General features: G+C 38.8%; 1 protein-coding gene across 2 annotated transcripts; it reads right to left on the minus strand.

Moving 5' to 3' along the window:
* Positions 1 to 2,183: 2,183 nt before the first annotated feature.
* AQP11 (aquaporin 11) lies at positions 2,184 to 12,930 on the minus strand. 2 transcript variants are annotated; one of them, XM_010576600.1, is made up of 3 exons: positions 11,934 to 12,930; positions 6,424 to 6,540; positions 2,184 to 2,323 (listed from the first exon to the last, which is right to left on the minus strand). In XM_010576600.1, exons 1-3 carry the CDS (start codon positions 12,526 to 12,528, stop codon positions 2,271 to 2,273), a joined length of 765 nt encoding a protein of 254 aa, XP_010574902.1. In that variant the 5' UTR covers positions 12,529 to 12,930; the 3' UTR covers positions 2,184 to 2,270. The 2 variants fall into 2 exon arrangements, with proteins under 2 accessions (XP_010574902.1, XP_010574903.1); XM_010576601.1 differs by lacking the exon at positions 2,184 to 2,323 and adding an exon at positions 11,193 to 11,244 and having other exon boundaries at positions 6,436 to 6,540.
* Positions 12,931 to 12,937: the final 7 nt, after the last annotated feature.

Genomic DNA, 12,937 nt, shown 5'->3' on the forward strand with positions numbered 1-12,937 from the left:
GCTATAAATAGAGCAACTGCTTGTTAATCACTCAGACTTTTACCAGTTTTTTTTTAAACTCTGTGTTATGCCAAAATAAACAATGTAGACATACAGAAGTCAGATCTGACCTCTTTGCTTTATGGACTTTGCTTCTGCAGGCTGTCAAAAATGACGTGGAAGTAGGGCCTCTCATCTAACAAATCTTGGCCGCCTGCAGGTTTGTATCTCTGCTTTCTCTTTTCTCTGGCTGCCTGTTTTTATGCTTTTTGAGGTTTGAGTCCTTTAATGTGTGGGCCTCATGGGCTCAAAGGAGACATGCAAATCAGTTCATCACGTAAGGCTCATTTCCTTAAGAAATTAGGCTAAAAACTGGGCTTGAGTACACTAGTAAAGGCAAAGTCCCAGGGAGGGAAAAAAAATATCTGTAAGGTATGGATCACTTTTTAAAAATATGTAAAAAGGATAAAAAGCAGTAAAACAAGAAAGTGACAGGTAGAAGCCTCCCAAAACATCTGTTTTAGAAGCAGTACATGGTGTAAAAGTACATGTTTTTCAGAGGTCTTATGTATCGGGTTTCTGCTCTGGCAGCCCTCCGCAGCCGCGTTATAAATCAGCAGATAAATGTAAAGCCAGCTGAAGGGTGACATCTTACCAGGCTCACAGTGTGGTGGTGTGTAGTCCTTGCCATGAAGAGTTTTACCACAGATAAGTTTCCTTTAGTAGGCCTACTCACACTAGTATCAAAGAGCTGCTGAATGATAACCCAGCAGTTCTAGTTCTCTTCAGTGTATTGGCAGGCTACTTTTTTTAATTTTATTTTAATGACTGAATATAGGGTCATGGATAAGATTCTTTTCTATGAAAAGCATGTTCAAACAGTTGATTTCATTTTGCAATATAATCTTAAAGGTACCCTGGAAAATCAAAACGAGAAAAGATTTTATTGCAATAAGTAAGAAATTACATGAAAACATTTACTTCCCAAACTCTTGCAAAAAAGATAGCTGACAATAGTAGCTGTTCAAGACTTGGTTCATAATTTCACTGTGGAAAAAACCCCTGTCTGATTCCTTCCCTTTCTCTTAGAATATGGTCTGCAAGGTGACTTGGGTAATGAGCTGAGGGGCTGACTACTGAGATCTTTGTAGAACTTGTTAACCATCTCTCCTTTCAAACCTAGTAATTATAAAGTGAAAAACTGATTTTAGTCTTAAATTTGAAAAATATATATTTTGGCATATGTAAAAATTACGATGAATCCAGAAGAAGAAACCTCATTCTAGAAACGGAACTTCAGAGGATGGCACCTATCGGTGGTGTTCTCCTCAGCTGAGGCTATAAAGGGCATCTTTGTGCCAGTTTGTGTATGTAGCTTTCCTGTGGTTTTAGCTCTTTTATTTATTCTCCTATATTGCAAATTCCTTTATTTCAAGAAAAATAGCTGATAAGAGTTACATAAAATCAAGGAAAAATAAGTTCCACATGATTTATCCCTATACACTGTGTCTCTCTTACTATGTGAAGAGGCAGCAGTAATCTCTGATAAAGCGGGAGGGGGGTGGTTTGTTTGCCAAAAATGCCCTTTTTATGTGTGTGTCCACAGAATTTGATGGTACTTCATTACCTCTCCTTCCAACCAAGATAAACACTCAGACTATAGTGGGACAGGATGGGTCAGAGCCTTCTGGTAAGGAAGCGAGGGGTTACTTACCTGCGCTCGAGTATTATTAGAACAATGCTGGTCCTACAGACTTAATTTTGGTGTAGGGTACCTCTACAACAGAGCTGTGGAGACTCTTCTAGGGAGTAGTGTAGCCTTTCTTCCTCTCAGAGGTACGTATATTGCAAGTAGGAATATGGTGAGGTCAATATAAGAATAAAATCTTCAGCTCCTTTTTTGCAGGTGCCTTCTATGGGAAGAAATCCAATAAAATCAAACCTTGAAAGGACTGGGTATTTCTTTAAAATTAGTTTTGCATGCTGTTGTAATAAAGGTCAGCAAATGGCACTTATGGCTAAAGTGAAAAAGTTTCAATGTTTTAACAGTCCTTCACATTCATATGGGTTAACTGAAAATGTTGGCAGATATTCTCAAAATCCCACTATGCTATTACAAAATAAGTATTTGAATACAAAGTTGTAAGTCACATATTTCAAACATGAAATCTGAAAATACAATGGAAAGGTGGTGGGGCAGTTGATGTCAACAGCTTTCTGAAAGCTTCATGTCTGCAGATGTTGAAAGTATTTTTTTAATGTAGTACTGCTAGATTTCAAAATTTGATGTCTCAGGATATCCGAGGAAGGATTTCATCCCATATGAAAGCCACAAGTATTGTACCTGAATAGAGAAATTAGAGAAAGGACCTTTATTTAAATGTATTTGAGAAAGACACAGCTGGTATTGAAAATACACATTATGTTCAAGTATTTGAGTGTCTAGCATGCAATACAGCAGCGATTGCAGAAAAATCAAATTTTCTGTTGGGAAGGTTAGAGGCAGTCAGTGCTTTTTGCAAACAGTCTTTTTCACAAAGAAAACTTCAACAGACCGTGCAAATGATCCTTATGAGTTGATAATCTTGGTTTTTTTCTTTGGATATTTCATGTTTTAATTCTGATCTGTATAAGCCATTCCCTAAATAAGCAGAATTTTGTTCTCCTGAAGTCCAAAGTCTGAACAGCTCTGCTGTTTACCTTCCCAGTCTTCCTCTGGACCCTGAACTCTTGTGAGGACTACAACCCAAGTGGCCACATTCACCACCCGTTTTTCTGTTTGTAAGCAGGTCAAGTACAGGATTACCACTCACTGGCCCTTTCGTATTTGAATTGGACTTGAGTAGTGACAGTTTTCTAAGAACTTCCTGGATGCCAATCACTTCACTGCACATGGACTTGCAATTCTTGTTTTCTTTGCTAAGCTCCATGCTTAAGTGTACTGAACTTGATGGAAACCTCTGAATACCCTCTCCTCTGAGCAGAAGGGTGAAAGTTTTCACCTGTAGCCTTCCTTCTCCCTTGCTTACCTCCTCCATTTATATCTACTGCTAAGTGACTTTTGTGGCACGCACTTACTTTCTATCCTGATGGTGAAAATCTTTTTCTTCTAAGGAATACTATTAGTCTTTCTGGTAAAACTAATCTAAAGAAGTGAGCATTCATTCTGTTTTTATAGTGTTAGAAAACTGGCAGGATGCTAAGCTGGCACCTGTCTAGGAAAGAGCATTTCATTTTATTGCCCTCATGTCCACTATCTTGTCACCAACTCTTCCATTCATAGCTGCCCTTGCATTGGTACTGAAAGAGAAGCATTAGCTCAGTCCCCATTTTTACTAAGGGTGTAATCATGCCTGGACAACTAACAAGAATATTTTTTTTGGCAGTAAAACAGAAACTATCTTTGTTCTACTGGTATTTACTGCTTCTGTGTTCACAGTCCAGAATTTAGGCCTGCTCAGTCATAAACACTTGCTGACATCTGTATTTACTACAGGAATTAGTTGTTTTAGTGCTACTGGAGAATCACCTTTACCAAAATGTCAGTGAAGCCATTTTGAAAAATGAATTCTTAAGTACAGTTCCAGGATTATATTCATGAAAGACCATAAACCACCAGTAGATTTGTTAATCCTAAAAGAAAACTTCCACTTCCTCTTCCTCTTGTGAAGGTGATAATCTTTCTCTTGTTCTAAGTGTCCTTTCTAAGCAAATTGGTTTAAAGTTGGCAGTTAAGAAGTCGCTTATGGCTAGATCAGGGTATCCATTATATACTGAACGGTCTCAGGCTCCTTGTCCTCGTGGGTGTTTGCTATGCCCATAAATGAGATCATACTGCACTTTGCACAGGCAATTTGAAGTTTCATGGTATGCTAGTCCCTGGTTCAGCAAATCACAAAAAAACCTAGACTCCTAAAAGAATTCCTCAAAATAAGAGCAAAGTAATTTAACCATCTAAGATGCTGATGCTGGGAAAAGTGAGATATCAGGTTAGCATATCACTATGACTCTGCCAGTTTCTAGGAAATATGAAACAGTATTTCTGCTGACACATGGATTCTGAAAGTAACTTTTACAACTAAATTTAAAATATCCCTTCCCTCATCACCTACTTTCATGATTCTGCTTAAATATTCTTTTCACAACAATTTTATTGTCATCGTAACAGGTCATTTTCCTACATGCCTCATCATTTGGTGCAATTTTGGAAGAAAAAAATCTATTCCTATTATTTTCTTATTTTCAAAAAGTGTCAGAAAAATTTCTTTTCGTGTTAGATTTGTAGATGTGCACTCCTGTATTCATCAATTCAGTTTTCAAATACAACTATCTCCTCTATGCTTCCACCTCTGACACCTTACATTTGCTTACAACTCTTGGTTTATAAGATAAGGTCTATATGTATCCATGAAGCTCCCTTGTTTTGTAATGAGATATCTGTATTACCAATAGGCTACTCAGCCCTTCAGGTGACCCACAGACCTGTGATCTGTAGCTAAATGTTTGGCTACAGTAGTGACACTACAAAAAGTGACATGTCCTGAGTATTCGCCTCTTTACAACTGCTTGGTCTGGAGTTCCTTTCCCTCATAAATTAGGAGAATGCATTCAATACATTCTGTATGTATTTTCTGTATGTTAACTAACGATAAAGTGCTGTTTATGAATTTTCACAGAAATAAAACATTACCCCCTAACCGCATTCTAAATTCCTCAGGTCGTGGTTCCATTTGTGTTAACATCTGTTAATTTTCTTACTCAAGACAAAATCACCTGAAGGCTTTCTGCAAAGCAGTTCTGCAGGATGCATCTTGCTAAGTAGAACATGGTGTTTTGTCTGAAACATGTTCTGCCTCCTGTTTCTTTAGATCCCTTGTCAAAATATTAAAGCCCAAGTACTTACAACCCAGACAATCTCAAAATGGGTATCAGGCTGAAATCTGTTAATATACCAGAAAGGTAAATGTGAAATCTAAGGAATATCATATATTCTGCTAGGACCCAGCTTTGCTGAAGACATTTCATTAGCTACTAACTGGAGTAGCGCATGGGGTTTTATCAAGCTTATTCTGTTGTTCATTCATCCTGTTTGGATGTCTAATTTAACAAAATTATATTATAGTGAATTTTAGTTTGACTAAAAATTCTGTCTCCATTTTTGACTGAGAGTCACTGTAAGTAGAACACGCACAGACATGGACTCAAAGAAAAAGAAATCATTTGTAATAACTGGAGCCCTTTGAGATGTTTCCTCAGTGTTTTTCACAGCCCACCTTCTTTCCAATACCACTGTAGTACCTTCTAATAGGATTAAGAGACATGAAAGGACTCGAGATTAGTTGACTGCTGCTTTATATACCCTCTAAGCAGAAGGCTCAAGATTTGTAGGGACTAACTGTAAACAATCAACAGCATGAAGTATTACTTGGAGCTTTTTCATCTGCACACAACTAGAAGTTAAAAATCAATAGCTTCCAAATTAAAACCATAATTTAAGTTAGAAAAATTCCAGTTACTAATAGTCCATATTCTTAAACTAAGAACAGATTGTTTCTAACAGTGATTGGGGCAAAAATGTAGAATGGGAACTGCAAAGTTTAGACACTATGCAGATAAAAAAAATCTGATATTATAATAGTAATAATTGAGAAAGCGTATTTTAAGCATCTGTCCTAATACTTCTGGTTTGCTTTTTTCTTTTTAATTAATCATCCCCATGTTCTTGTATACTGTCACAAAGCAAGACAGAAACTGCATGCTAGCTACTATGTTTCTCTTTTGAACTTAATCAGGCTAATATTTACTTTCAGGTAGCCTCCTGTCCTTTTTAATATTCTCCTAGAATCTACAAGTGCACCTTTGGTCAGTGTGAGAATATGCAGCATACCTCAAACAGGCTGGATTTTAATACCAAGGCATAAAGTCCCAAACAACAGGCAGCTTTGAAAGGATCATGCTCCGAAGTAAACAGCTGTTGGTTTATAACTAACCAGTTAACCCTAACCTAAACACTAACCTTTTTCCATTTAGAATTGTGCTGTGGTGGTTTTTTTGGTAGGTACATTATATCTTGGTCAAAGTATCCCAAAGGTACTTAGACTTTGAACGTGACATCTAAACTAAAAAATTATATAACCTAATATGGTTGTTTCCTGATCTAAACAGTAGATATTATTTTGTGAATGAAACTGTTGTTTAAAACTCAGTATTAGAGTCACAAAACAGTGTTACAGGTGTTCTACATAGAGCATTAAATGAGTTTAAAATATGTAGCTTACATTTGCAACACAAACCCATGATTCTGAATGACTTTTACATGTACGTTATAATTGACCATTTTCTGGATTTTATTTAGAACAGAACACGAGCAGGCTATTAAAGAATAGCCATTTTTTGAAGCATGTGCTAAATAACACTTAAATACATAAAGTATTAAGAACTTACCTAAGGATGGTGCTATCCAATATACTAGTGAGTAACTAAAAAATTTGTCATAGAAACAATTTGCATGTAATGAAAAAGCCAATGCTGGGTTAAATATTGCTCCTGTGAGATTTCCACCTGCAATAAAATATAAACAATATAAAATCAAACCACCTTTCTTTATTTTAAATTAATATTGAAATGCACATACACAATACTACAAGAAATGTACACACCCTGCAATAAAATGAATTAGCAGAAAGCATTTGAACAGATAAACTCTTCTGAAGTTATTTACCTGATGATATGGTTAACAGTTTAACTGTTTTCTAAAATGCTTTAAAATATCTGAGGTGTAGGCTATAACTTCCTTTATCTCTTTCTAGCAAATATTCTTTGAAGAGAAGGATTTGGCTAATGTTGAATGTTTCTATTGATAAGACTACAAGCTGTTTTACTAATAGTCTGTATCACGCTTTTAGAAGAGACAGAAATTACACAAATATTAGCAAACAAATACTAAGCTTTCATAATGTCCCCATGTCGCATGTAACACATGCAAGACAATGGAAAAACTGTTAAGCGCTGTTCTTCCTAAACTGACCTCTATACTTTCTTACTAGAACACTAATATTATCATATCAATGTACAGAACACTAAGATTATCATATGGTAATAACTTGGGGAAAAGCCTTCACAATTATTCTGTATGTTATTTGAAGAAAACAAAATCAACTCCCACTCCACTCTCTTGAAAAAGGAAGCTTAAAGAAGCCAAGCATCTTTCCTTGCCTCTGACTTCAGATGTAAATGAAGTTGCCTAAACATTCTCTAAATAACTAGACCCAAACATATTACATTGTGGGGACTAACTGTAATTGCACTGCAGATGAACCTGGACGTTAACTGTTTTTAATTCCAACATATATTGTTCCTCTCACTGCAATCCTGCAAGAAAAAGCATTATGTGGTAAAATTATCTAATTATCTATTTCTATACTATAACCGCCCCCTGTTTTATCTATTAGTCTATTGCCATAAAATATAATTGTGTCTATTTCATTTCTTAAAGGTTATTCTTGATTTTCTCAAATAAGCCAGCATGAGCTTTGAAATTATCCTTTGTGCAAATACAATGCTGCTGTAATCCTCATTTGTTATGAGCACCCAATCATTTACCGAAAGTTTCAGTAAGGTCTTTGTCATTCTCCTCTTCTGTATTTCTCTTTCTGTGTTCTCCTTATTATTTCCTTTACCGTTAGTACAGTTCGGGAACATTTTAATCTTTGTTGACCTACTCAGTTTACTCTGGTTTTACACTTGCTCTGAAGAGCAACTCAGATTTGCTGTGCAGCCTGTTATTCTAGACATTGACATATTAACAACTTTCACTGTTGCCAGGAAGGCCATCTACAATAATTTACTTTGCTTTAATCTATTTATTTATGAATTCACTGCTTCTGCTTTTATATCCACAAACATACATTTAAGAGTAGAATTTCACTCTCAGGATGCAGTTGCTGTTTCTGAACATTAGACAGTTTTAACTGCTGTTATTTCTTCAATATTCACTGCTAATAACTACTGGAATATCAACCATAGGCCAGGGCCACTAGTATAATCTTATTTTAAAATATTTATTAAACATCTCAGTCTGTGTACCAGAAAAGAGAAGTGATTTTATGGCAAAAGAAGAGTAACATCTTTGATGGTGTATACATAAAAACTTAAACAGGTGAAGTAATGTGTGCTCCACACAATGTGTGAGAAAGTAATTTTAACTTTTGAAATACTAAAGGCAAAACAAAAATTAGGAAGAAACTCAGAATTAAAAATATGTATGTCATTTTTACCTTGCTATGTTCAGCTCAGAAAGATCTAATCAATCTCATACAATTCTGACTTCATTGTAATATTGCCTGTCAATGAAAAAGCCCTCAAAAGGTGTATTTTTTTTCTTCCCCCAATTAAACATTTTCCTAAAGGAAATATCCAAAATTATTCTGTGCCAACATGTATATGGTCTGCATCCTTAGCTTCTGAATCATTCCCTTAATATGCAAAGACATAATGTTCTTACTTAGTAGAAGAAACAGAATGAACGCAGTATTGGAGCTTTTGTGTACAGTATGTACTACTATAAAAATTTGGTCTGTGTAAAACTAAATGTAAAAAAAAAATCCAAATATTTTTAACTATGAAGAAGTAGAAGAAAAACTAAAGGAACATCTTGTAATTTTGAAAATACTGTATAATCTGATGTTATTTGTTGGAGTAAGTTGTATGGCATACCTAAGTACCTTTCATGGGGTACACAAAACAGCGACCTAACTACATTTATTTTTTCCAACAAATTCACTTAGTCAACCATATAAATACAATTTAATGTTTTTGAGCCCTATATGTGTATCAGTACATTTAGATGGCTGTAAGCCATGGGGATATGGCTATCCTTCAAAATTTTACCCAAACCAAATTGGAGTAAGAGATACTCCTTCTTACAGTCCCTTTTTAGACAGCAGTCATTCCTCTGATAGGATACAGCTTTCAAACTCATAGTAGAACATAATTCATGGAATGAAATATGATATACTATGTAGGAGATGTATTTTCTAACATTTCTGATTAATTCATAACTGTAATATAAACACGGGTCCTGAAGGCACAATTGATTTGTTTTTTAAAATCAGTGTGTAAAAAGAACTCATTAGCATGAATTTTATTTTGTAAATGTAATGCACCTTTCTGAGTTCCTAGCTAGAACACTGTATCTGTCAAAGTTTGAAAAATCATTATTTATACAATTTTCTAAACCTTTCGCTATTTTTGTAGGAAAAAGGAAGAATGTTACCAGTTTGCCTAAATTAGCATTGCTTTGCCTAAACTTGTGCTGGTTGCCTAGCCCTTTGGTGCTGGGTGAGCAAGAAAGATCCGTTCCTCTTGAAGAAGCACTCAAGTTCCTTATAAACAGTTAACAAGGAGGTGCAGAAGATTTCCTGAGAATGATCCATCCCAGCTAAGTTAAGCATCTGCCTGTCTTCAAAGCCTGTAGAAGAGAGCTTCACCTGCTGGAGGCCACTATCCATAATTTGGAAGTCACTCTTCCTACTGCGTGTATGAAGCACGGTTTCTCAAACTGGAAGTGGAACAGACATGGCTAGGGCTACACCAGAAGACCCACAGGATATACTGTGGGTCGTGTATATGCACCAGACACGTGTCGTGGCTGCCTGCCAGGCAGGCCCTTTGCTATTGCCTCAGCTACTTGGCATGTTGTCAGTAGGCTGTGCTGAGTGGCTGTGGGAAGGGGGTCCCAATCAGCAGCCCTCAAAATGGAGGGGGCAGGAGAATGGAGGACATCCTGGGGAACGTTTGTGTGTAGACGTGGGCAAAGAGAAAGAGGCAGCAAGAAAGGTTTGAGAACTCTTAAGGTGTCCTACATGTACATACCTAACCTTCCACTGAAAAAGAGATCTGTTATAGTGCAAGCCTGTGACTTCATCACAGAAAGAAATTAACAGCAGCAGCCTGTTCCCACAGTCGTATAATAGCTCAGTGATGGAAATCTTGGGTTTTATGCCCTCCTCTACCTCAAGAGGCCTCAATCCACATCTTAGTAAATGCCAGGCTCATGACTACTGCAGGGAGAGAGGACTGCACTTTTCACCTTTCCTTTTGAAACTGAGTGTACAGCAAAGAGTGCAAACCTTAGGAAGCTTGGAGCAGAGTGAACAAGAAAGAACGAGATTTTCCACTAAGTAGGGAATAAAAGTAGGTTCAGGATCTGCTCCCCAAAATGCATATATATTTTTACAGTAGACCTGATTCTAGATTAAAGGAAACGAAAAGAAAAATGCCCAGGTAGCACAGGGTGTTCTGCACGCGATACAGACAAACTGTGCATATGAAAGAGGCCTGGGTGCAGTAGGTCTGATGTTTCCTAGAAGTACATGCAGATCGATTGCACTGGATAGTCATAACACGTCCAAGATTGTCACAAGGAAAGAGACTTGGTACACAGCCTTCTGCTAGAAAAAGATATGAGGCCAGCCTGGCCAACGACACTGGGTATGAATTCTTTGTATGAACTAGCAAAGAGAAAGGCAATGTGACACGTATTATTTTATATGACTATTTGCTAAGCAGGAAAGGAATGTTAAGAATCAGGAATCCAGCTTTCTATGCTTGTAGAAGAGCTAGGATAATCTTTGGCTACACTTTTACTGAGCAATTCAGAAATATATTTAATGTGCTAGAATGCATTGACACCTTGCCTCTGCCTTCAAAAATTAATTTTAGAAAGTAGTTCAAATTGCTAAGTTAATTCTCAAAATTCTCCATGGAGTTCTTTTAATCTTTCAGGTGTTAGCTAATTTCAGCTAAACATAATGAGTAAGGCTTTTTTCATTAATACATCTGAGAATTTGACTGTACTTTATTCTACTATATGCTATTATGTTAGATAGCATAATACAGTTAAACCTTCTGGACAAGATGTCAGTGACATCCCAGATGTTTGCAGATAAGGGAGTGATCTCGCCCTCTCATAAATGGATTTGATAATCTCCTAGATGACCTTCTCTGTGGTGGGGGCTGTAGCACAAGCAAGGAGTTCCGTAACCATCTCTCTCTCACCTCCCTGTACCCTAAACTACAGAAACTCCTTCCCAGTACAAGCCACTCCCTGCAGGGCAGTACTCAAGTGACAAGTGACATACTCTGGCACTTCACTGGTGACAACAGGGAGCATCAACAGTCAGCAGAAAGAAGTTCAGACTGAATCCCCTCACCTCTTCCTCCCTAATGGTCCAGAGAGGCTGCGCAGGTGACAGTGTCCCAGCTCTGGGAAGCATGAGGTGACAATCAGGCAGAGGCAAGGACATGGCCACACAGGGCATTACAGAGACATGAGACCCTTGTAAATGCCATGATACAACAGGCACCTAATTTCTTCTTTTTTTTACATTTGGTTTCATGAGTTATTATTTTATCATTTCTGCATGCATTCTACAAACAACCATTCCTGCTTCTGACTTAAGGCAGTTAAATAAACTGCACTGATATGAATTATGCATTGCCTGAATGCAGAACTTCCACATTACTGGTCTGTACCCTGACGTTGCACAATCAGCATTTTTTTCCTGATGCAGACGGGGTGCGCTCTCGCAATGCCACTTAGAGCACATGATATGAAATCTCTCACGCCATATAAAATCAGATTACAAAATGGTCCTTCACTGAGATATTTTAACAGTGTTCTGTGACACTCTTAATGATATTTAGTTGTAGATTTGACATCATTTTAAATTCGTAACTCATTTCATTCTTAACCCCACACTTGCCTGGAATCTAACCAGGCAAACTTTACATAAACTCCAAATGAACTCTGTGTATGTAGGACCAAAGACTTTCCCTGATACGTTTTTTGTAATCTATGAAAAATAATTTTGCAACTTAACACTTTTAAGAAAATAAAAAACCCCTTCCGTTACAACTTTATTGCAGAAACAGAGAAAAAAAAAAAGACTAACCTGCATACACGAGCATGGTGATGAGAAGAGCAATCAAATGGACTTTGTATTTGGGATTAACACCTTCCACTCGCAGGACGCTCAGCTGGAAAACGACAGAAAAGAGCAGTTCTATGCAGAACGCCTGCGTCTCTGTAGTCTGCATGGGGCTGCTGCAGCCCTGCGAGAGTGCTCCAAAATGTGGCTCTGCCATCTCCAGGCTCCAGATGAAGTGCATGAACACTCTGGCAAGCACTGCAGCCACGAACTGAGCGGCGATTTTGAGTCCACCCATCTTGACCGATATCCCACCACCCCACATCGGCTGCAAGGTGCCACAGGGATTGCATGTGCTGCCGGTCAGAGTCAAGCCGTGCAGGACGGTGAAACCGTAGGTGAGAGTGAGGGCGGTATGCGGCTTCGGCTCCACATTGCCGAGCAAGCAGAGCTCGTTAGTGCAGGCACAAATCTGGAAGGTGCTAAACATCTCCAACAGGAAAGTGCAAAGGCGCTGGTGGGCATGCAGCCGGCGGCGGGTCAATCTCCTGCACAGCCCCACCGCTACCATGATGCCGGCCATCAGCAGGAGCGAGGTCCCGACCCCACCGCCAGCCATGGCGAAAGTTTCACAGGCCGAAGGACTCGAAGGAGGAGTTCACCCTGGTCCAGCCCCGGCACCTACGGGGAGAAAGAAAGTGGGAGAGGGAGGGAAAATGACCACCCTTTCCCTTCGAGGCAGGAGCCAGCTTCTGTCCCCACCTGCTTGCAGCCTGCGAGATGTCTGACTCACCCTCCGCTTGACAGGGAGCAAAGGGCAGGGGAGCCCGGCTTGACAGGGGTGAGGAGGGCAGGGGGATCCCTCTCCCCTCCGCTCCCCGCCGGGGAAGGGGTCAGGAGAAGGAAGGTCTCTCCCTGCGGTGGAAAAGAGGCACGGGGGTGGGGGAAGAAAGGGGGCTCTGCTTTCCCTCAGCCCCTCGGCGGCGGGACGGACGGAGCTCCCCTCAGCCCGCGGCGGAGGCCGGGGG

This window comes from Haliaeetus leucocephalus, unplaced genomic scaffold, assembly GCF_000737465.1.
Source record: "Haliaeetus leucocephalus isolate CR32 unplaced genomic scaffold, Haliaeetus_leucocephalus-4.0 Scaffold536, whole genome shotgun sequence".
Classification (NCBI taxonomy): domain Eukaryota; kingdom Metazoa; phylum Chordata; class Aves; order Accipitriformes; family Accipitridae; genus Haliaeetus; species Haliaeetus leucocephalus.